This window comes from Dermochelys coriacea, chromosome 6 (assembly GCF_009764565.3).
Source record: "Dermochelys coriacea isolate rDerCor1 chromosome 6, rDerCor1.pri.v4, whole genome shotgun sequence".
In the NCBI taxonomy this organism is placed as follows: domain Eukaryota; kingdom Metazoa; phylum Chordata; order Testudines; family Dermochelyidae; genus Dermochelys; species Dermochelys coriacea.
This window is the reverse complement of record NC_050073.1, coordinates 56,038,092-56,065,038: the sequence shown is the minus strand read 5'-3', so window position 1 is coordinate 56,065,038 and position 26,947 is coordinate 56,038,092. Positions and strand designations below refer to the sequence as shown.

General features: G+C 42.6%; 1 protein-coding gene across 1 annotated transcript in view; it reads left to right on the top strand.

Annotated features, from left to right (window-relative positions):
* Positions 1 to 1,324: 1,324 nt before the first annotated feature.
* MYBPC3 (myosin binding protein C3) overlaps positions 1,325 to 26,947 on the top strand; it is a 148,959-nt gene continuing 123,336 nt past the window's right edge. Inside the window, exons 1-4 of the mRNA XM_043515805.1 lie at positions 1,325 to 1,468; positions 23,301 to 23,567; positions 24,127 to 24,234; positions 24,963 to 25,049. Of these exons, the coding sequence (XP_043371740.1) occupies positions 1,444 to 1,468; positions 23,301 to 23,567; positions 24,127 to 24,234; positions 24,963 to 25,049 (487 nt within the window). The 5' untranslated portion in view covers positions 1,325 to 1,443. The remainder of the gene's footprint in view (positions 1,469 to 23,300; positions 23,568 to 24,126; positions 24,235 to 24,962; positions 25,050 to 26,947) is intronic.

Sequence of the window (26,947 nt, the reverse complement as noted above, 5' to 3'; positions counted from 1 at the left end):
AGAGAGAGGAAATGACCTTCATGGTGCAGAATACTTGATTTTGGAGGGTCTGATGGGGACCATGTGGAATTTACATATAGCCAATGTGGCTTTTAGTTGGCTATATTTTCCTTGTAAAAAAACTATTGTTTCAGGAAACACCTGGATTGGTGTGGTGGTGACATCTGGGAGACAAAGGGGCGTACAACCTAATGGGTCCTGGTTCATTTCTGTGCTTTCTTTCAGCAGGTACTCTGATGACTTAAGTTAATGCCTCTTCCTATCACATGGGGAATTTAGTTAACTGGAGTTGGGTGAAATAAAATATTGACAGAATGCACAAATGGGAACAAAACCAGTTTCTGGCATTAGATCTGATCTCACTAAGTGAATATATAGTCCCAAAACAGCTCAGGAAAGAAGAGGAAAAAATCCTCTGCCCTATGACAGATGTGAATGCTTAAATCATTAAGAAGAAGAAAAGTGATCAGGAATTCGATTGGCCACAATTGTTAGTTTTACTTTATTGAAAATGCAAGTAAATAAATGACAATGCTTGATGCACCAAAGGGCAGTACCCAAGAGAAGTTTTCTGGGGAGGATCTGCATGAACTTCTCAACAGGGTTCAGCTGAATTTGAATGTTAGGATACATCTTGCCCACATCTGGATCTTATTGAAATGGTACTTGAATTTAAAAAAAAAAAAAAAAGATTTTCCAGCTTCCAACAGGTTTGTGTTACAGGGGCGAGGGAAAGTTGAAGCTAGTGTAGTGCTTGCCACTTTCGATTATAAATGTCAGAAATCTGTAGGTCTCTGGAGAAATTTGTTTCTCCCTGAAGAGTCATCCTCAGATCTAATGACACTACATTTAATAAAGAAGAAATGAGAATGAAGTTCTTGTTTGAGGAGTTGTTCAAGACTGACACAATTATAACACTGACAAGGACTGAAATAGGACAGATAATATAAATAGATGCAAGATAATTACAGAACTGGTATATGGAACTATTCATTATCATATCTAGTTTGAATGACTGCTAGAAACATGGAGAATGTCAGATTTCTTGACATGGCACATATCCAGCTGGGGACTAGAACATATGTGAGGAAAGAAAGATGTATGCATGTGATGTGGAGAAGCAGAGAGAGGAGCATAATTCTGGGCATTGAGTTTGTACCAGCTTCCCAGCAAAACTGAAGTGTCCATTCTTGGGTAGTTTGAACTGTCTGGCTCCAGGACTTGGCTATATTTATCCTGGCTGATGTATTCTGTCAAATGTGCCCTGCTGTTGATAAGGTGCTGCTGGTGACAAGAGTGGGGGAATCAAAGGGGAGGAGCAGGACGGGGGCTTCCAGTCAGCATTTTTAAGGGGTCTCAAAAGTCCTGCAGTCTCATTCCAGTTCAGCTCAGACCCTGGCTTCGAGGCACCACTGGGAGCTTCAAGAAAGAAAAAAAATCAAGATGCCAGAGCCTGCAAAGAAAACAGGTAAGGACAACAACAGAGAGAGAGAGAGAGAGAGAGAGAGAGAAACTGAACATAGCCAGGCTGAGACTGACTGCCAAGCAGAGCAGCTGTCCCTATATCAGAGAAACAAAATGCCTTAGAAACAAAAAGTAGAGAAAAAAATAAAAAAAAGTGATGATATTTTGTAAAAAGCTAATAAAAAAAAAAAGAAAGATGGATTCAGAGAGCTCACAGGGAGAAGAGGGTAAGTTCACTCAGAAACTCCCATCCAAATAATTAGCTCCAGAAGCTTTGGCTGAGGGGAAAGGACAAAAATTAAACTGTTCCATTCAAATTCCTTTTACTTTTCACTTCCTCTCCTAGGCACCATCAGGGCAGTGAAAGCAGCTCACAGTCCTTCTCCTGGGTATTTTTCAGACAACAAACAGCCTTTGGTAGAATTTTTGGGCATAAAATCTCCAGCATAAAGACAAGGCTTATAGCCCCTGGTTCACATTTTGCTCTCTCTCAGACAGGCAGGCACACTATAGCTCTAGGGAAACAGGGAACTCTGAGGGGTTTATACATAGAATCACAGGGTTAGTTAGCAAGGGTAATCTAGTTTAACCCCCTGCCAAGATGCAGGATTCGCTGTGTATGGCTATCCAGCTTCCTTTTGAAAACCTCCAGTGAAGGAGCTTCTGCAACCTCCCTAGGTAGTTCCCTTTCCTCTCCTCCCTGCTCCAGTGAGCCAGAAGATAACTTCTCCTCTCTTGAAATAGGTCAGAGCAGTCTACCAATATCAGGGAGGCAGCTTAGTACCCCTCTCCTACTCCCACACCTGCAGAAAGGAAGCATGCAAAAGGAAATAGATTTAGGACATTCCTAATTATTCCCTTGATTTAATTTAATATTTAGAACCAAGAAGCTAGTCACAGACCACCTGCCTACATTGAAAGAGGAGAGCTATGAGAGGTGTGGGGAGAGGGTGCAAGTTATAGGGAACTTCTGTAAGAAGATACACCACCACTCCCACCAGTAAGGCAGAGGTGGGTGAGGAGTATTTAGAAGACACCTGCCCATGTGAGTCAAAAAGAGGACCACGAGAACACTGTATGTCCACAACTAACTTCAAAGAAGGGGCTGAAAGTAGTTATGGATGTTTGAAAATAGTGTATAGGAACATGCAAAAATAGAAAATTGTACTAAGTCTGAGCATTTACACTTAAGGGCAGAATCTGCTCTCAGTGAGACTGGTGTAAATCTGGAATGATTTGGATTAGAATTACTCACATATACTGTACCGGGCCGTTCAGGTGTACATTGACTTTTTAAAAGCACACATTTTTCAGGGATTGTCAATAGCAGCTGCTTAGTGTTTATTTTAAGCTATTGGAGGCTTGTGTACAGCTTGATGGATGTTCAGTTCCTTAGCAATATCCTGTTAGGGTGGACAGAGAGGAAATCTTCCCTACTTGTTCAAACCTAGATACATTAAGAAGCACTTTTGGTTGAAACATTTGGTATTTTATGTCCTCTGAGCAAGCCACATTTGCTGCCTCCGGCAATTACACTAAAGAATTCCAGAGACCCCATGCCTCATAAATAAGGGCATGTGTCCAGACCAAGGGAAGTGCCTGGCAGACAGAATATTCAGAGGGCTTATACTCAAATCAGCTCAGTAAGAGCCTCTTCATCATGAACCAAAACATCCTTAAACACAAACTATATCCTTCACGTAGGTTTTCTGGTATTTTTCCCCTTAGTTCTAATTATTCAATAAAATACATTATTGCCAGTGATTCTATGAGGCATCATTCAATTTCTTCACAAAACAAAGGACTGAAGAGGGGTTATTCTCTCTAAAAGCATTTACGACTTCTGTGGTGATTTCCAGTTTGAGCAACCTCTTAAACATTGATTATTGTCAGGATCTATAGAATTCAGACCTAAAAGCTTTAAACAAATATAGAACTGACTTCTTGAAACTCAGACAGACACTGTATTAAAATAAACTTACATTTAATGGAATAAAGGTCTTTTTCTCCTAAGTTCAATAAACTGTCAAAGTGCTCTTTCAGGGCTAGTTATTTAATATTGATTTGAGATATTATTGCTAGAATCATAGTAATAACTGATTTATAATCTCCCTGTTATAATGCATATACACACATGCAACAAGCCTTTGATAGCTGCAACTGTTTGAAACATTTGCCAATCTTTTTATAAAAGCAAATCAATAATAAAAAATGTTTCCCCCTTTTCTCTCTTTCATGGGAAGAGTAAAAACAGGGTGGGGTGGAGTGGAGGAAGCAAAAAGTTATCCTGGATAAAAGTCCAGTGTTTTACACATAGTAACTATTTTATCATCTCATGACTTGTCGTGTCTAGAAGCCTATTTGGAACCACTAGAAAGCTAAGATTCCAGCTTTTCCATTGATATACATACAGCATTAATTTCTAGCGCAGCAAAGTTATAACATCTCAGATCATGATATTACAAGAACCTTATAAATAAGAGTTACTATCATTTGTAGACCTTTAATAAGATTAGTAGTGTTAATCTTTGTTATTCAGATACATGTAATTAATTAGACGAAGGTTTCTAACCATCAGAGGAGTGAAGTTCTAGAACAGCCTTCCAAGGGGAGCAGGGGCAAAAGACATATCTGGCTTCAAGACTAAGCTTGATAAGTTTATGAAGGGGATGGTATGATGCCTAATTTTGGCAATTAATTGATCTTTGACTATTAACAGTAAATATGCCCAATGGCCTGTGATGGGATGTTAGATGGGGTGGGATCTGAGTTACTACAGAGAATTCTTTCCTGGGTGTCTGGCTGCTGAATCTTGCCCACATGCTCAGGGTCGCCATATTTGGGGTTGGGAAGGAATTTTCCTCCAGGGCAGATTGGCAGAGGCCCTGGGCGGTTTTCGCCTTCCTCTGCAGCGTGGGGCATGGGTCACTTGCTGGTGGATTCTCTACACCTTGAATTCTTTAAACCACGATTTGAGGACTTCAATAGCTCAGACATAATAGGTTGGGGATTTGGTACAGGAGTGTGAGGGTGAAATTCTGTGGCCTGCATTGTGCAGGAGGTCAGACTAGATGATCATAATGGTCCCTTCTGACCTTAAAGTCTATGATTCTATGTACATTCATGGGGCCACCTCCTCAACTGGAAATGCTCCATTGAAATCAATGGAGCTATGTCAATTTACATCAGCTGAGTATCTAATCCCATGGTAATTAAGGCATCCTGACTTTTTGGAGTGTAGGGTTGAAAATATAGTATTAAGCAATTTACAAATGCTAAGCATTTTCAAAGATTATTTTATCTATGCTATATTTTAAGAGTATCTTGTGATGTAGCATGAAAATTATATACTTATATGCAGTATAAATTAAAACTAGGCTCTATACCATGTTCATCACCTTGGTATTAAATACCTATACAGATAGACCCTTCTACCACACTATCACATTATACCTGTTATGCCTACTAAAGAGTGCAAAACAGGTTCCATTTTAACCCATTTATATGTACACTCAGAACTTTGACCTTCATCTTTTGTAGTAAAGTTGCACTTTCCAAAAAATTCTATCTTTGAGCAGAGACCAAGTATGAAAAGTTTAAACTCAAAACAGCCAAAGGGGATGCTATGAGACAGTCAGAAGAAAGTGAACACACCACCACCACAAGCATTCTCTCCACCTCTCAAATGTTTGTGAGAATAACAATTGAACTTTGATACATCAAATTTGTCATGTAAAAAGACCTTTAAAGAAATATGCACTTTGTTAAATCTGGAAGAGAGTCTAGGAAAGTTGAGCAATTCTGACACCTGGCCATTTATATTTAGTTACCTAAATATAGATTTCAGAGTAGCAGCCATGTTAGTCTGTATTCGCAAAAAGAAAAGGAGTACTTGTGGCACCTTAGAGACTAACACATTTATTTGAGCATAAGCTTTCGTGAGCTACAGCTCACTTCAACAATTTATTTGAGCATAAGCTTTCGTGAGCTACAGCTCACTTCACGAAAGCTTATGCTCAAATAAATTTGTTAGTCTCTAAGGTGCCACGAGTACTCCTTTTAAATATAGATTGAGAAGTATAGAGTTAGAAACCTAGATTAGAAAATGTTGGCCAAGGTTTATAATAGAACTCGATTGCAACCTTAAGCATGGAGAAGCTATAGCAGAGGTGGGCAAACTGCCTGGCCCCTGAGCTCCTGGACTGGGAGGCTTGCCCCCGGCCCCTCCCCTGCTGTTTCCCCTCCACCGCAACTTCAGCGCACCGTGCCGCCGGCACAATGCTCTGGGCAGCTGAGCAGCGCAGTTGCAGAGCCTCGGCCTGACCCAGTGCTCTGGGTGGCGTGGCTGTAGCGCTGCCAGCCACTAGTGCTCCAGGTAGTGCAGTAAGGGGGCGGGGGAGAGGGGATTGGGGGTGTGGATAGGGGTCGGGGAGGTCAGAGGGCAGGGAACAGTCAGGAATGGGGGGGGTCAGGGGACAGGGGATGGTGGATGGGGCAGGAGTCCCGGGGGAGCCATCGGGGGCGAGAAGTGGGGGTGGAGGGGTCAGATAGGAGGCGGGGGCCGGGCCATGCCTGGCTGTTTGGGGAGACACAGCCTCCCCATCTGGCCCTCCATACAATATGGAAACCCAATGTGGCCCTCAGGCCAAAAAGTTTGCCTGCCCCTAAGCTATAGCCACTACATAAGACATAGCTTGTAAACCATTATGTAGATTATAAACCATTTGGGGCTGTGCTTGTATAGTGCCTAGCACAATGGGGTCCGGGTTCATGGGCTCCAGTATGCTACGTAATACAAATAAATAATTTACATCACCTTTTCTTTTGTAGATCTGAAGGTTAATCATTGTCCCCATTTTACAGATGGGATATTGGAGGCACAGGTTGAATGTCCAAGGTCAGACAGGAAATGTGATTACTCCCAGTCCTTTGTAAATTCCAGTAACAGAGGAAAATAAGTTTGAGAGGCTTTAAAGCTTTGATCAAGTAATGGTTAAGCCTGTATGTGCAAGAAGCCACTTACTCTGACTAAGGAATTTATAGCTCCTTCATATAGATCAAGAGCAAGGAATTTACAAGCTCCTTGCTAAAGTTTGTGGAGCTTCTAACCTGAACAAACCTAACTGCTCCAGTTCTTATCTTAAAGGAAAGAAGAGGGGGGGAAAGGAAATGCAAAGAACTAGTATTAACTGTAACATTAAAAGAAAAGGAGTACTTGTGGCACCTTAGAGACTAACAAATTTATTTGAGCATAAGCTTTCGTGAGCTACAGCTTACTTCAAAGCTTATGCTCAAATAAATTTGTTAGTCTCTAAGATGCCACGAGTACTCCTTTTCTTTTTGCGAATACAGACTAACACGGCTGCTACTCTGAAGCCTGTAACATTAAAGTTGCAACATCAAATCCTCAACTATTCAGGAATTTTGAAAATTAATTTTTTTCTGAAATGTTAACTTGGCTTTGTTGCACATGTAATCATTTTACCATAAGATATACAGGATGTGCAATAAGGCCAATTTAGCACTCCAGGAGAAACCCTAATTTTTGGTATTTCCTAATTTTGTGTTTGATTTTACAAACTTCATGTTCTCTGCATTTTCTGCTCATGCCCATCACAAAGCTCTAGTGGAGCTTCGAGTCTGCTTACTGCAGGCTCTCTGTGTGATCATCTAAGAGCCATTCTTTGAGTATACAGTCACTTTTTTATTCCAGTGAGGTATACGTGTAGTAGTTTTAAAACATTACTAACAATATCATAACCCATAAAAGCACTTTTCTTTGAAAGAGTAGACTCACTACCAAAGGACCTCCTTGTGGCCAGGCCTGGCAGCTCTCTCCCCATCTAGCACTCTAGCCCTCAGCTGGTCCACCTTTACCCATGACTCAGTTCTCCGGCTTAGTCATGATTTTAAGTCCACACCTTCCAGGGTAATAAAGTCCCACAAACAATTCAATGACGTTAAAACAAGGCCTTCAGCACCAACTCCAGGCACTGTTCATAGAACCATAGAATATCAGGGCTGGAAAGGACCTCAGAAGGTCATCTAGTCCAACCCCCTGCTCAAAGCAGGGCCAATCCCCAACTAAATCATCCCAGCTAGGGCTTTGTCAAGCCTGACCTTAGAAACTTCTAAGGAAGGAGATTCCACCACCTCCCTAGGTAACGCATTCCAGTGTTTCACCACCCTCCTAGTGAAAAAGTTTTTCCTAATATTCAACCTAAACCTCCCCCACTGCAACTTGAGACCATTACTCCTCGTTCTGTCATTTGCTACCACTGAGAACAGTCTAGATCCATCCTCTTTGGAACCCCCTTTCAGGTAGTTGAAAACAGCTGTCAAATCCCCCCTCATTCTTCTCTTCCGCAGACTAAACAATCCCAGTTTTCTCAGCCTCTCCTCATAAGTCATGTGTTCCAGTCCCCTAATCATTTTTGTTGCCCTCCGCAGGACTCTTTCCAATCTTTACGCATCCTTCTTGTAGTGTGGGGCTCAAAACTGGACACAGTACTCCAGATGAGGCCTCACCAATGTCGAATAGAGGGGAACGATCATGTCCCTCGATCTGCTGGCAATGCCCCTACTTATACAGCCCAAAATGCCATTGGCCTTCTTGGCAACAAGGGCACACTGTTGACTCATATCCAGCTTCTTGTCCACTGTAACCTCTAGGTCCTTTTCTGCAGAACTGCTGCCTAGCCATTCGGTCCCTAGTCTGTAGCGGTGCATGGGATTCTTCCGTCCTAAGTGCAGGACTCTGCACTTGTCCTTGTTGAACCTCATCAGATTTCTTTTGGCCCAATCCTCTAATTTGTCTAGGGCCCTCTGTATCCTATCCCTCCCCTCCAGCGTATCTACCTCTCCTCCCAGTTTCGTATCATCTGCAAACTTGCTGAGGGTGCAAACAACACCATCCTCCAGATCATTAATGAAGATATTGAACAAAACCAGCCCCAGGGCCAACCCTTGGGGCACTCCACTTGATACCGGCTGACAACTACACATGGAGCCATTGATCACTACCCATTGAGCCCGACAATCTAGCCAGCTTTCTATCCACCTTATAGTCCAATCATCCAATCCATACGTCTTTAACTTACTGGCAAGAATACTGTGGGAGACCGTGTCAAAAGCTTTGCTAAAGTCAAGGAACAACACGTCCACTGCTTTTCCCTCATACCCACAGAGCCAGTTATCTCATGATAGAAGACAATTAGATTAGTCAGGCATGACTTGCCCTTGGTGAATCCATGCTGACTGTTCCTGATCACTTTCCTCTCCTCTAAGTACTTCAGAATTGATTCCTTGAGGACTTGCTCCATGATTTTTCCAGGGACTGAGGTGAGGCTGACTGGTCTGTAGTTCCCAGGATCCTCCTTCTTCCCTTTTTTAAAGATGGGCACTACATTAGCCTTTTTCCAGTTGTCCGGGACTTCCCCCGATCGTCATGAGTTTTCAAAGATAATGGCCAATGGCTCTGCAATCACATCCGCCAACTCCTTGAGCACTCTCAGATGCAGCGGATCCAGCCCCATGGACTTGTGCTCGTTCAGGTTTTCTAAATAGTCCTGAACCACTTCTTTTTTCCACAGAGGCCTGGTCACCTCCTCCCCATGCTGTGCTGCCCAGTGCAGCAGTCTGGGAGCTGACCTTGTTCGTGAAGACAGGCAAAAAAAAGCATTGAGTACATTAGCTTTTTCCACATCCTCTGTCATTAGGTTGCCTCCCTCATTCAGTAAGGGGCCCACACTTTCCTTGACTTTCTTCTTGTAGCTAACATACCTGAAGAAACCCTTCTTGTTACTCTTAACATCTCTTGCTAGCTGCAACTCCAGGTGTGATTTGGCCTTCCTGATTTCACTCCTGCATGCCCAAGCAATATCTTTATACTCTTCCCTGGTCATTTGTCCCATCTTCCACTTCTTGTAAGCTTTTTTGTGTTTAAGGTCAGCAAGGATTTCACTCTTAAGCCAAGCTGCCATATTTACTATTCTTTCTACACATTGGGATGGTTTATCCCTGTAACCTCAATAAGGATTCTTTAAAATACAGCGAGCTCTCCTGGACTCCTTTCCCCCTCATGTTATTCTCCCAGGGGATTCTGCCCATCAGTTCCCTGAGGTTGTCAAAGTCTGCTTTTCTGAAGTCCAGGGTCCATATTCTGCTGCTCTCCTTTCTTCCCTGTTTCAGGATCCTGAACTTGACCATCTCATGGTCACCGCCTCCCAGGTTCCCGTCCACTTTTGCTTCCCCTAGTAATTCTTCCTGGTTTGTGAGCAACAGGTCAAGAAGAGCTCTGCCCCTAGTTGGTTCCTCCAGCACTTGCATCAGGAAATTGTCCCCTACACTTTCCAGAAACTTCCTGGATTGTCTGTGCATCGCTGTATTGCTCTCCCAGCAGATATCAGGGTAATTGAAGTCTCCAATGAGAACCAGGGCCTGCGATTCTAGTAATTTCTGTTAGTTGCCAGAAGAAAGCTTCGTCCACCTCACCCCCCTGATCCAGGGGTCTATAGCAGACTCCCACCACGACATAACCCTTGCCTCTCATGCTTCTTGTCCTCACTCCCTTCTCCGACAGCTCTGTCATCCCTGGCCCCTTCTCTGGGTTCATGCCATCTTGACAGCAGCTAAAACAGGAACCCATGCCCTCCCATTACACTCAGTTCCAGCCCAGGGACCTTAAAACCAGCAGCCAAGGACAGCTCCATCCAACTCCTTGCTACAGCCACCCAGGACTTCTTACTATTCATAGCCTCTCCAGGTTAATCCTTCTTTCAGGGACCTTGGCTCTCAGAACCCTCCCTTGAATTCTCTGACAAACTCAAACCAAAAGTAGAAACTCAAACAAGTTTTTATCTTTCTCAGGCTTGGCCTTCCATGCCTATTAAGATGCCCTTGCTGTCCCCACCCGCAACCACTTCCCAGGACTCTCTCCTTGAAAGTCCAGATTATGCCCTTTAATAAGGGTTTACCATTGGAGCTTGCACCACCCCCCAGTGACTAATTCATCTTTCTCCTGACCTCTTACCAGAATTGTCTGTTCAGGAGAAGATACCAGGGCTTACTCTCTGTCTGGGCTTCCTCCTTGACCCTCCTGGTTTCATTACTTATTCATCCCAGAGAGCGACTACTGAATTTCACCCTCCAGACCTCTTCTGTGCTAAAACTTCCTGTCTTTTGTACTATCCAGCTCCTTCTCTAGCTCAGTTTCATCTCTAATTATTCCTAGCTCACCCTCAGAGGGCAGCCTATTATGTTAATTGGCCTCTCAGGCCCTTTCATAGCCTGTGTGTGGTACACACTCCACCACATTCCCTTTCCTTCATAGGCTGACCTCTATCTAACAGGGCTCAATGATGACATGAAATCAATAGCATAGTGGGGGAGGGGCCTCATTGAGTGAGAACTTACAACTCCAGGGGTGAAGAAGGAATCTAAAAATAAACAAAAAATCCCACATCAAGTTTAAAATCTCTTGTGTGGGCTATGCCTCTTCTGCACTACACTTTGAAACATTCTGTACATGGACTTAAAAATTCAGTAGTTGTAGGGTGTGGTTTTTCCCCTTAATACCTGTGCCAAATTATTCACAGAATATAGGTGACAACTTAAATTACACACAAATTTAATAATTTTTTTCATATATAATGTCTTTTTATGACTAGAGAGAGATACTTTCCTGGCAAGAATGGAGAACACCCATCAACATTTGAAGCAAACAGGAATTGGTCTTCTTGCAGAACAAGCAAGGTATGTCTACACTGCAATAAAACACCCATGGCTGGCCTTGGTCAGTTGACTCAGGCTCGTGGGGCTAAAATATTGCAGTGTAGATGTACGGACTCATGCTGGAGCGTGGCTCAGGACCCTCCCTCTGCATAGAGTCCCAGAGCCCAGGCTCTAGCCTGAGACAGCAAATATACTGCAATTTTACAACCCGACAGCCCAAATCCCCTGCAAGCCCGAGTCAGCTGACATGGGCCAGCCATGGGTCTTTTATTGCAATGTAGACATACTCACTGAATCCTAAACTCATGATTTGGCAGAGGCAAAAAATGAAGGAAATGATTTATTAGTGATTTATAGGAAATGATTTATTTATTACTTATAGAGAAATTTGTCCTGCTACCTCATTACACGCTTCATATTTTCTCAGCATCCTAACTGAAAGTTATCCTGCCATTCCCTAAAGTACTCTCGAAAGCAAAGTCTGCAGCCTGGCTCGGGAAGTCTGACCAGGGGCAGCTGATCATCGGGAACTAATAGAGCTAAGACCCATCAATAATGGTATAGCATTGTGACACCATACAGTCCCATCTCCAGCTACTGGGGGACTCCTGATGGAGCTGGAGCTCCTGGAGTATGCAATAGAGCTGGTTGTCACTACAGGACCCTTGCTCTTGCAGCAAATAGACTGGAAGCAGGAAAGGGAGGAGTAACAGCACATCTTTTGTAGGGATATTTCAGATCACAGGCTCTTTGCTTTCTCTGTCTTTTGGAGTGGGATTTTGAGCAAAATTGTACACACCTCCATGTGTGACATTTCATGCAATTTTTAACTGGCTAATTTGCATAATTAGAATTAATTTGGATATAGCCATAAACATCAGTTTTGGCAACTGTATGGATTTAGTGCTGATGAAGGATACTGGAGTGGCATTACATTTCCCTCACAGGGTAATCCCTGAGCAGTGGGAAAGGGCAATAGGTAGAAAGGGCCTTCTTCTTTGCTCTTCTCAGAGGAGATGGGACAGGAAGGCTTGTAGGGAGCCAGAGATGACCAGGGAAGTATGAAGGGGTGGCAATTGCTGAGAAGGTTGGTACAGAATGGTGGTATTTAGTTTCTTTCCTTTTATCAGCCCCATGCCTCTAACTTGTCCCTCACAACAGCTTGTCATCTCTGTCCCCTTCAGCAGCAGCTGTCATACATCTTCAGTAGCTCCTGTTCCCCCCTTTCCCTCCTCCCTGTTCCCCCTGTAGTGCCTCCCTGCTCCTGCCTGTAGGGGTAATGAGGCTGCCTCCCTGCCTCTCTGCTGTTCCAGGTAGCTAAGAGCTCACAGGCAGTAAAGAGGGGCTAGAAAGGGTGTCAGGCCACCTAGCTGCTTCTTCAGCAGGTGCCACAGCAGCTCCTGGTGGCAGCCAGTCTGAAGTGTAGCCCAAACCCTCCTGTGTGTCCAGGCCCAGCTGAATGTGTGATGATGTCAGAGTTGCTGGAATGCCTAAGAGGCAGCTTGCATTTATGAATGTCACACAAATGCATGTCATTTGGCAGGTCTGCCCTGATGAGGGTTGCTACGAGAGAGGAATACAGTGGAGACACATCTTATGCAGGGGTTAGGTTCTAAAGTCAGCACGTAAGGCGAAAAATCGCGTATAGTCAAAATTACCCTTGAAAAGCCCTTAAATCGCCCATGAAGTACAGTATACTCAACAGCGTAGTGAGTCGTAGATGAAGTGGTTGGCTCTGGTTCAGCTCGAGAAGTTGATTGCGTAGACTCATCTGCTGCTGGTTGTTTTTCCTTGAAAAAACCATGGTCATTGGCATGTCTGTTGTCTCTCGAGCTGCTCAAAGATTTCTTGATACCATCTCAAATCGTCCGTATTACTACATGTGATTTTGAGGCTTTGTTCCATAGAGGGATTGTATTCAGAAATTAAATCATTCAAGTGTTTCGTTGCTTGGAACACTTCAGCAAATTTATGAAGATTCCAACTTGCTGGCTCTTCCTGTTCGTCATCATCATCATCTTCTGTAGACGATTTTATCAGTTCCTCTAACTCTTCATTAGTCAATGTTCCTCTATGGCTCTCAATTAATTCTTCAAATTTCTTCCTCAAGGATGTAGACGAAGCCATCACCACCCACTTGCCTGGCCACCTGAACAATGAATTTCACTTCTTTGTCAATGGTCGGGAAACCCTTAAAATCATTCACACATTCATTCCATAGGTTTCGCCAAAATGCATTGACTGTTTCAGGCTTGATTGCATCCATTGCCTGTTTAATATAAGTGATGCAACTGGCAATGTTGAAGGACTTCCAACACTCCATCACTTTAAGATTGGGATCAGCATCCACAGAGCTACATATCCGTGAGAACATAAGCTTCGTGTACGTGGCCTTGAAATAGCGAATCACGCCTTGGTTGAGAGATTGGAGGTGGTATGGGGGGGAAGGGGAGGAGAAAGACTACTTCAACGTCGTTATGCACAAACTGGAGTGCTGCAGGGTAGCCAGGAGCATTGTCTACGATCAGCAACACTTTAAAGTCAAAGTCTTTTTCTTCGAGGTACCACCTGACCTCCGGAATGAAACACTTGTGAAACCAATCCAGAAATAATGCTGCCATCTCCCAAGCTTTTTTATTTGATTGCCAGAACACAGGCAGGAGACTTTTGTTCTTGTCTTTTAGGGCATAGGGATTTGCAGCCCTGTGGAGCAAGCCTGGCTTTATTAAATGCCCAGCTGCTTTGCCACAAAACACAGTCACACGGTCTTTAGCTGCTTTGAAGCCAGGGGCTTCCAATTTCAAAGTGGTTGGGCATTTTTTTCCAAGAAGAGCCCAGTCTTGTCAGCATTAAAAACTTGTTCTGGAAGGTAGCCCTTTTCTTCTATGATTTTCTTTAATTGTTTGGGGTAGGCTTTTGCTGCCTCTTCATTGGCAGATGCAGCTTCACCAGTAGTCTGTACGTTTTTGAGGTTGAAACGGTTCCTAAAACTTTTAAGCTAACCTTGGCTGGCTTTGAATTCCTTCTCATCAGAAGGCTGTCCCTCTTTGGCTGGAGGTTTGAACAGCGCGTAGAGGCTAAGAACCTTTTCTCGCAACGTGTTGCCATCGATAGGCACACGTTGACTTCATGTCTTCCAGCCATAAGTTTAATGCCTTTTCAGTCTTCACTAAAGTCTTATCACGCACCTGGCTCGTCACTTTAGCAGTTATTGGAGCACTTGATGCCATGGCTTGACGAATTTCTCTCTCTCGAATCTTGATGGCACGGATGCTAGATTCGTTGCGGCAATATTTACACGCCATAATGGAGACCGACATACCGTCTCTCAATAAATCCAACACAGCCAGTTTTTCCTCCAGCATTGGAACAGATCACTGTTTCTTTGGCTGAGCATCAGATGAAATAGTTGGCTTGCGTTTAGGGGCCATGCTGTATGAAAAATAAGTATCTTTAAACACTAGAATCACACTCAGAGTGGCGAGATGCTCACACTATGAGAGGCACGCAGGAACTGAGACCGACTGAGGGAAAAGCAGATTCACTTCTCCCATCTCACACTCACTTTGGGGCATACGCTCATTGAGTGGAATGGTGGGTGGAATTGCCCACACTATTTACAGGTATCTTATTTTTCTTTATTTTTGCCGAGCGCGTATAGTTGAATTTGCGTAAGTTAAATGCGCGTATGATGTGACTCACCTGTATTGGGAGCATGGAAGTGTCCGACAGAAGACTTCAGCGCTGAGAATCATAGAAATGTAGGACTGGCAGGGACCTTGACAGGTCATCTAGTCCAGTCCCCTGGTTTTGACATGTCAAGTGGTCAAGAGTAGGCAGAAGGATTCTCAGCTTAAATGTGGGTGAAGGGCCGGCGTGAGAAGGTTGAGCTGATGGGGGCTAAGGATGTTTTGAGCTGGCAGGGAGATGAATTAGGCTAGTAGGATTGTGTGCAAAAGGGAATAGAATCAGTAAGGGTACTGGGGTATGTGCAGACAGTAGGGGAAAATATTAAGGTAGAGTAGAACCTCAGAGTTACGAGCACTCAGGAATGGAGGTTGTTCATAACTATGAACAAAATATTATGGTTGTTCTTTCAAAAGTTTCATAGAATATAGAACTGGAAGGGACCTTGAGAGGTCATCTAGTCCAGTCCCCTGCACTCATGGCAGGAGTAAGTATTATCTATTATTAAGGCTCCATGTCTGTCACGGATTCTGTGACTTTCCGTGACCTCTGTGACTTCTGCAGCTGAGCACTAAGCACCGTGCTGAGCACCTCGTGCAGCCCATGGGCCAGTCACATTGGCTGCTGCTGGAGCAGTTTTGGGCCCTCTCCTGCTACCCAACAGCAGGAGTTTGAGTGGGGGGGCTCAGGGCTGAGGGTGGCGCTTACCTTGGGGGAGCTCCCCAGAAGGGTGACAGGAACTCCCCTCCCTCAGCTCCTAGCTCCATATGCTGTCTCTGCCCTCACAGGCACCGCCCCCAGAGCTCCCACTGGCCATGGTTCCCAGCCAATGGGAGCTGCAAAACCAGGGCTTGGGACGGAGTGGAGGCAGCATATGGAGCTATGAGCTGGAGGTCGCTGCTTCCCAGGAGCCGGATAGGGAACCTGAATCTTACCTGAATCTTCTTTACATAGGAGCATCCAGCCCCAGAAAAGTAGTTTTGCAAACCCAGTTTCTCAGGTGAACTTTTGGGTAAATCCAACTCCCATTTACTTCAGTGGGAATATTTCCATTGACTTTAAATGGGAGTGGATCAGGTCTTTAGGAGGAAGGTTCAGAGACTGAGAGTAGCTCATAAACCCTTACATGTGTATTTAGAGCTAAGAAAGGAAACAGGAGACTTATGTGATGGAGAAGAAGTTATCAGTGTGAATATAGTTCTGGCTAGCAATTCATTTTTACTGAGTTGTCTAGTGTAAATGTAAGAAACAATCCTCTTGCAGGATCTGCAATAGATCAGAGAGCTCCTATCAGGAATGTATATCCTGAAATATTACTATTTGTAGGTTTAAACCTTCACAAGCCACAATATTAAGTAATTAATATATTTATGAATTCTTCTGTGGCTAACGGGATGGTGATAATGATGGAACTTTTACAAAAATATGTCTGTCTCTATCTCCAGCATTGCAGGGTCAGGAGCCAGCTGGCAGCAGCTTCCAGAGCTGGCTTGGCTCCTGATAGTGCTGCAGTCTAGCTGTCTTCAGACTAACTCTGTGCAATGACCCATGATAGCCTACATCAGAGTACGAACCTTTCATGTCTACTCCATAGAATAATGTATCAGAGGATATGCACATGTGTATCTGAGTAGCAGGGACCATTTTCTGTGTCAGGACAGAAACAGCATCTCATACTTTCATACCTGCCTTTACGAGCAACTGGAATAAAAGGTTGCAAGGGTATCTCCAGCTTCCACTATGCGTGGAAGAATTTATAGTAGCCTACTGTAAGTTCTTACTATATAGTTTCCACGATCTGTCAAATCTATAAAATGTAAAAACAAAGGTGGTTTGTCTTATTCGGACCATTTTTAAATATATCGAAAGAAGTTAAAAAAAATCTTTGCAAGTCAACTTTAATTCATGAAGGTTTTTAATCAGCTTGAAACCCACTGACAAAGGTACTATGGAAGTGCAAAGTATTATAACTAAACAAAGGGCATGGGTCAAATTTGCTGGTGTAACTCCACTGAAGTCAAAAGAGGTATGCCAGCAGAAAAGCTGGCAGACCTATCTAGATGGTGCACAATGGACAGATAGTATTACTAGCAAGAGATCAGCTATAAGAAGTAGAGTGCATAATGAAGCATGAATATGACCTAAACATTTTAGAGTCTTTCACACTTCAGTTCATTCATATTTAAAAAGTGGAATCAAAAGTTTAAAGCTAGTTCCCAGATTTACTGAGGTGTATTTGGAAGCTAAGGTAGCTGCTCGCATAATAAAAAAAAACCCAAACAACAAAAAAAGAGACATGAAATTTGCAAAAGTGGAAATAACTAAATAAATAGGCAATGGAATTTAGAATTGATTATGATCACATGAACAATGAATAGGGAAAGTGTACAAAAAGGTGCTACAATGATTTATTTAAAAAATATTCAAAGTATGAAGAATCTTGATAGCCGGTGTTCTTAAATATCTGCACATTTTGTGGAAATTAACAAATGATAAGAGATTTGACTAGTTCCCTCATCTGACCATAAAGTAATAACTCTGAATCACAAAAAAACTTCACATTCCCAAATAAGGAGCCAGAATGCCAATGAGCTGAAGTCACCTCAGTGAGGCAAGTCAGGAGATGGTACATGCTCCAGACATGCCCACCATGTATGCTGTTTTGAGTATGCATATCAACCAGAATGAATAATCTGCCCTTACACTTGTTCATTTTAGTCACTTTATTGTTACTTGAATTCTCAGCACTGAGGAAAACACCAATTTAAATAAGGGGACGTGTAAAGGAAACTTTTGATACAGCATGTAATTAATTAGCAGAAATAGTGTCAGAGTATTATGTAGGCAAATATTTTAGTAACTTTCAATAACAATGATTAGACATTTGAATGCAGATAGGTGGGATAAAATGATAAGGCTTAACTTTAGGGTGGTTTTATCTTGCTGGAGAAGGCTTGAGTATTGGCCACTATCAAAGACAAGATAGCAAGACTAAATGAATGACTGGCTTATTCTGGTTTCAAAGTAGCAGCCGTGTGGGTCTGCATTCACAAAAAAGAAAAGGAGTACTTGTGGCATCTTAGAGACTAACAAATTTATTTGAGCATAAGCTTTCGTGAGCTACAGCTCACTTCATCGGATGCATTCAGTGGAAAATACAGTGAGGAGATTTATATACACACACACACACACACACACACACACACACACACACAGAGAGAGAACATGAAACAATGGGTTTATCATACACACTGTAAGGAGAGTGATCACTTAAGATGAGCTATTACCAGCAGGAATGGGGGGGGACCTTTTGTGGTGATAATCAAGGTGGGCCATTTGCAGCAGTTAACAAGGATGTCTGAGGAACAGTAGGGGGTGGGGTGGGGGGGAGAAACAACATGGGGAAATAGTTTTACTTTATGTAATGACTCATCCACTCCCAGTCTCTATTCAAGCCTAAGTTCATTGTATCCAGTTTGCAAATTAATTCCAATTCAGCAGTCTCTCATTGGAGTCTGTTTTTGAAGTTTTTTTGTTGAAGGATAGCCACTCTCAGGTCTGTAATCGTGTGACCGGAGAGATTGAAGTGTTCTCCAACTGGTTTTTGAATGTTATAATTCTTGACGTCTGATTTGTGTCCATTTATTCTTTTACGTAGAGACTGTCCAGTTTGGCCAATGTACATGGCAGAGGGTCATTGCTGGCACATGATGGCATATATCACATTGGTAGATGCGCAGGTGAACGAGCCTCTGATAGTGTGGCTGATGGGATTAGGCCCTATGATGGTATCCCCTGAATAGATATGTGGACAGAGTTGGCAATGGGCTTTGTTGCAAGGATAGGTACCTGGGTTAGTGGTTCTGTTGTGTGGTTGCTGGTGAGTATTTGCTTCAGGTTGGGGGGCTGTCTGTAAGCAAGGATTGGCCTGTCTCCCAAGATCTGTGAGAGTGATGGCTCGTCCTTCAGGATAGGTTGTAGATCCTTGATGATGCGTTGGAGAGGTTTTAGTTGGGGGCTGAAAGTGATGGCTAGTGGCGTTTTGTTATTTTCTTTGTTGGGCCTGTCCTGGAGTAGGTGACTTCTGGGTACTCTTCTGGCTCTGTCAATCTGTTTCTTCACTTCAGCAGGTGGGTATTGTAGTTGTAAGAATGCATGATAGAGATCTTGTAGGTATTTGTCTCTGTCTGAGGGGTTGGAGCAAATGCAGTTATATCGTAGAGCTTGGCTGTAGACAATGGATTGTGTGGTGTGATCTGCATGAAATCTGGAGGCATGTAGGTAGGAATAGCGGTCAGTTGGTTTCCGATATAGGATGGTGTTTATGTGACCATTGCTTATTAGCACCGTAGTGTCCAGGAAGTGGATCTCTTGTGTGGACTGGTCCAGGCTGAGGTTGATGGTGGGATGGAAATTGTTGAAATCATGGTGGAATTCCTCAAGAGCTTCTTTTCCATGGGTCCAGATGAAGATGTCATCAACGTAGCGCAAATAGAGTAGGGGCATTAGGGGACGAGAGCTGAGGAAGCGTTGTTCTAAGTCAGCCATAAAAATGTTGGCATACTGTGGGGCCATGCGGGTACCCATTGCAGTGCCACTGATTTGAAGGTATACATTGTCCCCAAATGTGAAATAGTTATGGGTGAGGACAAAGTCAAAGTTCAGCCACCAGGTTAGCCGTGACAGTATCGGGGATACTGTTCCTGATGGCTTGTAGTCTATCTTTGTGTGGAATGTTTGTGTAGAGGGCTTCTACATCCATAGTGGCCAGGATGGTGTTTTTAGGAAGATCACCGATGGATTGTAGTTTCCTCAGGAAGTCAGTGGTGTCTCGAAGACAGCTGGGAGTGCTGGTAGCGTAGGGCCTGAGGAGGGAGTCTACATAGCCAGACAATCCTGCTGTCAGGGTGCCAATGCCTGAGATGATGGGGCGTCCAGGATTTCCAGGTTTATGAATCTTGGGTAGCAGATAGAATACCCCAGGTCAGGGTTACAGGGGTGTGTCTGTGCGGATTTGTTCTTGTGCTTTTTCAGGGAGTTTCTTGAGCAAATGCTGTAGTTTCTTTTGGTAACCGTCAGTGGGATCAGAGGGTAATGGCTTGTATAAAATGGTGTTGGCGAGCTGCCTAGTAGCCTCTTGTTCATATTCTGACCTATTGATGATGACGACAGCACCTCCTTTGTCAGCCTTTTTGATTATGATGTTAGAGTTGTTTCTGAGGCTGTGGATGGCATTGTGTTCTGCACGGCTGAGGTTATGGGGCAAGTGATGCTGCTTTTCCACAATTTCAGCCCGTGCACGTCGGCGGAAACACTCTATGTAGAAGTCCAGTCTGTTATTTCGACCTTCAGGAGAAGTCCACCCAGAATCCTTCTTTTTGTAGTGTTGGTAAGAAGGTCCCTGTGGGTTAATATATTGGTTAGAGGTGTGTTGGAAATATTCCTTGAGTTGGAGATGTCGAAAATAGGATTCTAGGTCACCATAGAACTGTATCATGTTCGTGGGGATGGAGGGGCAACCTGCAACCACACACCACACAACAGAACCACTAACCCAGGAACCTATCCTTGCAGCAAAGCCCGTTGCCAACTCTGTCCACATATCTATTCAGGGGACACCATCATAGGGACTAATCACATCAGCCACACTATCAGAGGCTCATTCATCTGCGCATCTACCATTGTGATATATGCCATCATGTGCCAGCAATGCCCCTCTGCCATGTACATTGGCCAAACTGGACAGTCTCTACGTAAAAGAATAAGTGGACACAAATCAGATGTCAAGAATTATAACATTCATTCTCTCCAGTCACACGATTACGGACCTGAGAGTGGCTATTCTTCAGCAAAAAAACCTTCAAAAACAGACTCCAACGAGAGACTGCTGAATTGGAATTAATTTGTCAACTGGATACAATTAAGACAGGTTTCAGAGTAGCAGCTGTGTTAGTCTACATTCGCAAAAAGAAAAGGAGTACTTGTGGCACCTTAGAGACTAACAAATTTATTTGAGCATAAGCTTTCGTGAGCTACAGCTCACTTCATCAGATGCATTTCATGTTCTGTGCGTGTGTGTGTGTATAAATCTCCTCACTGTATTTTCCACTGAATGCATCCGATGAAGTGAGCTGTAGCTCACGAAAGCTTATGCTCAAATAAATTTGTTAGTCTAAGGTGCCACAAGTACTCCTTTTCTTTTTGTGGATACAATTAAGTTAGGCTTGAAAAGATACTGGGAGTTGATGAGTCATTACATAAAGTAAAACTATTTCCCCATGTTATTTCTCCCCCCACCCCACCCCCTACTGTTCCTCAGACATTCTTGTTAACTGCTGGAAATGGCCCATCTTGATTATCACCACAAAAGGTTTTCCCCCCCTCCTTCCTGCTGGTAATAGCTCATCTTAAGTGATCACTCTCCTTACAGTGTGTATGATAAACCCATTGTTTCATGTTCTGTGTCTGTGTGTGTCTGTGTGTGTAAATCTCCTCACTGTATTTTCCACCGAATGCATCCGATGAAGTGAGCTGTAGCTCACGAAAGCTTATGCTCAAATAAATTTGTTAGTCTCTAAGGTGCCACAAGTACTCCTTTTCTTTTTTGGCTTGTTCTGGTACAACAAGAGGTAGTATACTGAACTACATATACCTTTTGTCTTCTGGTATGGCAGTAGGAATAGATACTGAACTAAATGGTGTTTCTTTATTACAGTACAGAAATTCTTACATTCGTAAATTTTTTTTTTAAATGACTGATGTTTACTCTCTGGAGATTATTCTTTGGTTACTTGTAGAAACCGTAAATCAAATTTTAGGAGAGAAATTTAAGGCTGAAAAAAGTTGCTACTTAAATATTTTTTCTTCAAAATGTTAGCATGAAAACAAATTCTTAAATTAATTTAAGGTTTAAATCCATCTAGATGGAACTATTTATCTTATTTATTTCAATTAAAAAACAAACAAAACAAAACACACATTAACCAGAGTTCTAGGCTCGTGTAATTTTGAAAAAATAAAACTATACCTCACCAGTGATGTGCCCTCTATAGGTTTATCTACACAGCAAGTGGCAGCAAGTCTCAAAGCCCAGGTCAACAGACTTGAGCTCACATTATAGCACAAAAATAGCTGTGTAGACATTGCAGCTCAGGCTGGTGCTCAGACTCAGAAGTCTTTCCCTAGGCTTCGGAGACTAGCCTGAGCTGCAAAATATTCACAGCTATTTTTAGCACTGCAGCATGAGTCCCATGAGCCCAAGACTATCAATCCGAACTCTGAGACTCGTTGCTGCTCACTGTGTAGATGTGCCCAAAGGAGATCAAAGAGAGGTCTCATTCAGCTCTCCTCACCGCACAGTCTTAAGGCATTATTTCACACCAAGGCCGTCAGTTAGAATAATCACTTATACTGACACAGTGAAAAAATTCTCAGAAGTGGCTAAGAGCTTAGGCACTTGTGAAAATTTTGCCCATAGTGCTTTTCACCCCCAAAAGGATCTTGGAGTGCACTAACCACTATATATATACAAACAGGAATCACTTCACTCAGTGAAATTAAGCTACCCTGCAATGCAGTATCTCAGGGGTAGGCAACCTATGGCACACGTGCCAAAGGCGGCGCGCAAGCCGATTTTCAGTGGCACTCGCACTGCCTGGGTCCTGGCCATCGATCAGGGGGGCTCTGCATTTTAATTTAATTTTAAATGAAGCTTCTTAAACATTTTAAAAACCTTGTTTACTTTACATACAACAATAGTTTAGTTATATATTAAAGACTTATAGAAAGAGACCTTCTAAAAATATTAAAATATATTACTGGCACGCAAAACCTTAAATTAGAGTGAATAAATGAAGACTCAGCACACCACTTCTGAAAGGTTGCAGACCCCTGCAGTATCTGTTTAACACAATTTAAGGCAACAGTTAGGACAGGATGTGAACGTGAATCCTGTATCTAAAAGAAACTGCATGGGAAACTCCAGGAGACAGCTTTATGTGTATGTACTGCACCATCATGACACATACCATCACACCCAAGGGGAAGAATTAGAAAATCACAACTGTACAAATATTGGTCTGAATAGAGGTACAGGAAGACAGGTAGTGTTTCTGACTTAAGCAGGGTCCTTAGTTTGGGAACAGTTTTCAATCCATTATGTATTATTTCATGATAATATGGATATTTGACACCTCAATTACAGATACAGAGTCAATTAACTGAGATCTAAAGCTAAGTCTATGAAGAGTCCTGTTAAATTAGTCTGACCATTCCACAGTTGTGGAAATGGTTATATTCACATCTTGCATAGGCAGATGGGAGGTAGATTGTGGGGGAGGGAAGGCAGACAAAAGCTGTTGTACACACAAAGTCTGAATACAAGAAAACGTAAACAGGTGAACCCTCTCTCTTTTTAGCTTCTGCTTTCACCAAGAAGCCAAAGACAACAGAGGTAGTGGAAGGAGACACAGCTGTGTTTGAAGCAGAGACTGAAAAGACTGGTATCAAGGTGAAGTGGCAGCGAGCTGGAGCAGAAATGTTTGAAAGCGAGAAGTATATCATCAAGGCTGAAGGGAACAAACATTCACTGACTATCAATAACACTGGCAGAGAGGATGATGCGCCATATGCTGTAATTGCAGGGAGTTCCAAGGTCAAATTTGACCTCAAGGTCAAAGAGCCAGGTACGGTATCTCCTAAACCACTATAGCTTATTCAGAATTGCCAACTCAAGCATTCAGAAATCATGAACTGGGCCCATAAAAATGAGATTTTAATAATAAATGGGGGGATTGTATTTATTTGCCCTCTGGTGCCTGAATCTCACCCAGAAGCAAATTGTTTTTAAAAGTTCATAAAGAACAAAGGTACATTTTTCATTACTGCTGTTTCTATGTACATCACAGAAGCCAAGGGTAGAAAAATTATTCTTCAGAACATCTAAAATTCGATATGTCAAAATTATGGCATTTAAAAATTCAAACATTTTTTTTGAGAGAGAGAAGAGGGTTCTTAGCCATCACAGCTCAAAGCGTGGCAAAGGTAAGCTATTCTTATCTGGTTAGAAACTCCATAAGTCAGGTATCTTCCAAGGCAGTGCACCTTCCAAGCTATTACAAGACAATAGCCAACTTCCTGTGTATTTCCTAAGGCTCACTGAAGAGATGCTTCTCTGCACAACTCTCTCAAGTATATCCCAAAAATACATAGCTTTCTGAAACCTTGCTTTCCATTCCTTTTCAGAAAAGTCTGAGGCAGTTCTTCATACTGAAGCTGTTTCTACCCCAATTGTCTCAGACTCACCTACACCAGCAGAGACACAACCAGCAGAATGCACCAGAAGTTCCGAAGGTTAAAATAAATAAAAAAAAATAGATGTTAAGACTAACCTTAATTCAGTGGCTCTCAATCTTTCCAGACTATTGTAGCCCCTTGCAGGAGTCTGATTTGTCTTGCGTACCCCCAAGTGTTACCTAATTTAAAAACTACTTGCTTACAAAATTAGTTAGCGGTTGACACAAAAGTGTCACAGCAACTATTACTGAAAAATTGCGTACTTTCTAATTTTTACCGTAATATAAATATTGTACTTACATTTAATTGTACGGTATATAGAGCAGTATAAGCTAGTCATTGTCCGTATTGTAGACAATGGCAGGGATCATCCTTGAATCAAGGGATTACCAATCAATCATGTCTGTATAGTTTGTACTGATTTTGCTACTGCTTTTTATATAGCTTGTTGTAAAACTAGGCAATTATCTAGATGAGTTGATGTACCCCCCTGGAAGACTTGTGTACCCCTGGTTGAGAACCACTGCCCTACTTGATGCATTGAAAGAAAGAATAGGGACAAGGAATCCCAACATTGATGGTGGGGGAAAACAGGACCAGGAGGAAGAAGATGACAAGTGACAAGCCCCAGCCAAGTGGGAATAAGGAGCTATGGAAGAAACAGGAAATATCTGAGTGGAGAAGAATATTGAGGGAAACACTGAAATGATGTAAAGATTCACTATATAGACTAGGAGAGAGGCTGAAATGGAAAGATATTTAATAAATCCAGATATTTGTTTCAGTTCCAGCTCCTGAGGCTAAGCCAGAGCTGCCTCTGGACCCTGTTGGTCTCTTTGTGACACGGCCTCAGGATGGAGAAGTGACTGTTGGTGAGTAAATAGACTTGATTTTTGTAAGCTGGTATGCTAATACCTGGATACTATCTTTATCTCTCTATGAACTGTACAATAGCAATGATTCTAAAGGTAGAGGAGGCCTGGGATTACTTTAAATCAAAGCTGCAGAAGCTATCAGAAGCCTGTATCCCAAGAAAGGGGAAAAAATTCATAGGCAGGAGTTGTAGACCAAGCTGGATGAGCAACCATCTCAGAGAGGTGATTAAGAAAAAGCAGAAAGCATAGAGGGAGTGGAAGATGGGAGGGATCAGCAAGGAAAGCTACCTTATTGAGGTCAGAACATGTAGGGATAAAATTAGACAGGCTAAAAGTCGAGTAGAGTTGGACCTTGCAAAGGGAATTAAAACCAATAGTAAAAGGTTCTATAGCCATATAAATAAGAAGAAAACTAAGAAAGAAGAAGCCGCTAAACACTGAGGATGGAGTGGAGGTTAAGGATAATCTAGGCATGGCCCAATATCTAAACAAATACTTTGCCTCAGTCTGTAATAAGGCTAAAGAGGATCTTAGGGATAATGGTAGCATGACAAATGGGAATGAGGATATGGAGGTAGATATTACCATATCTGAGGTAGAAGTGAAACTCAAACAGCTTAATGGGACTAAATCGGGGGGCCCAGATAATCTTCATCCAAGAATATTAAAGGAATTGGCACCCGAAATTGCAAGCCCATTAGCAAGAATTTTTAATGAGTCTGTAAACTCAGGAGTTATACCGTATGATTGGAGAATTGCTAACATAGTTCCTATTTTTAAGAAAGGAAAAAAAAGTGATCCGGGTAACTACAGGACTGTTAGTTTGACATCTGTAGTATGCAAGGTCTTGGAAAAAATTTTGAAGGAGAAAGTAGTTAAGGACATTGAAGTCAATGGTAAATGGGATAAAATACAACATGGTTTTACAAAAGGTAGATCGTGCCAAACCAACCTGATCTCCTTATTTGAGAAAGTAACAGATTTTTTAGACAAAGGAAATGCAGTGGATCTAATTTCCCTAGATTTCAGTAAGGCGTTTGATACCGTGCCACATGGAGAATTATTAGTTAAATTGGAAAAGAAGGGGATCAATATGAACACTGAAAGGTGGATAAGGAATTGGTTAAAGGGGAGACTACAACGGGTCCTACTGAAGGGTGAACTGTCAGGCTGGAGGGAGGTTACCCGTGGAGTTCCTCAGGGATCAGTTTTGGGACCAATCTTATTTAATCTTTTTATTACTGACCTCGGCACAAAAAGTGGGTGTGTGCTAATAAAGTTTGCGGATGATACAAAGCTGGGAGGTATTGCCAATTTAGAGAAGGACCGGGATATCATACAGGAGGATCTGGATGACCTTGTAAACTGGAGTAATAGTAATAGGATGAAATTTAATAGTGAGAAGTGTATGGTTATGCATTTAGGGATTAATACCAAGAATTTTAGTTATAAACTGGGGACACATCAATTAGAAGTAACGGAGGAGGAGAAGGACCTTGGAGTATTGGTTGATCATAGGATGACTATGAGTCGCCAATGTGATACGGCTGTGAAAAAAGCTAATGCGGTTTTGGGATGCATCAGGAGATGTATTTCCAGTAGGGATAAGGAGGCTGTAGTACAGTTATACAAGGCACTGGTGAGACCTCACCTGGAATACTGTGTGCAGTTCTGGTCTCCCATGTTTAAAAAGGATGAATTCAAACTGGAACAGGTACAGAGAAGGGCTACTAGGATGATCCGAGGAATGGAAAACTTGTCTTATGAAAGGAGACTCAAGGAGCTTAGCTTGTTTAGCCTAACTAAAAGAAGGTTGAGGGGAGATACGATTGCTCTCTATAAATATATCAGAGGGATAAATACCAGAGAGAGAGAGGAATTATTTAAGCTCAGTA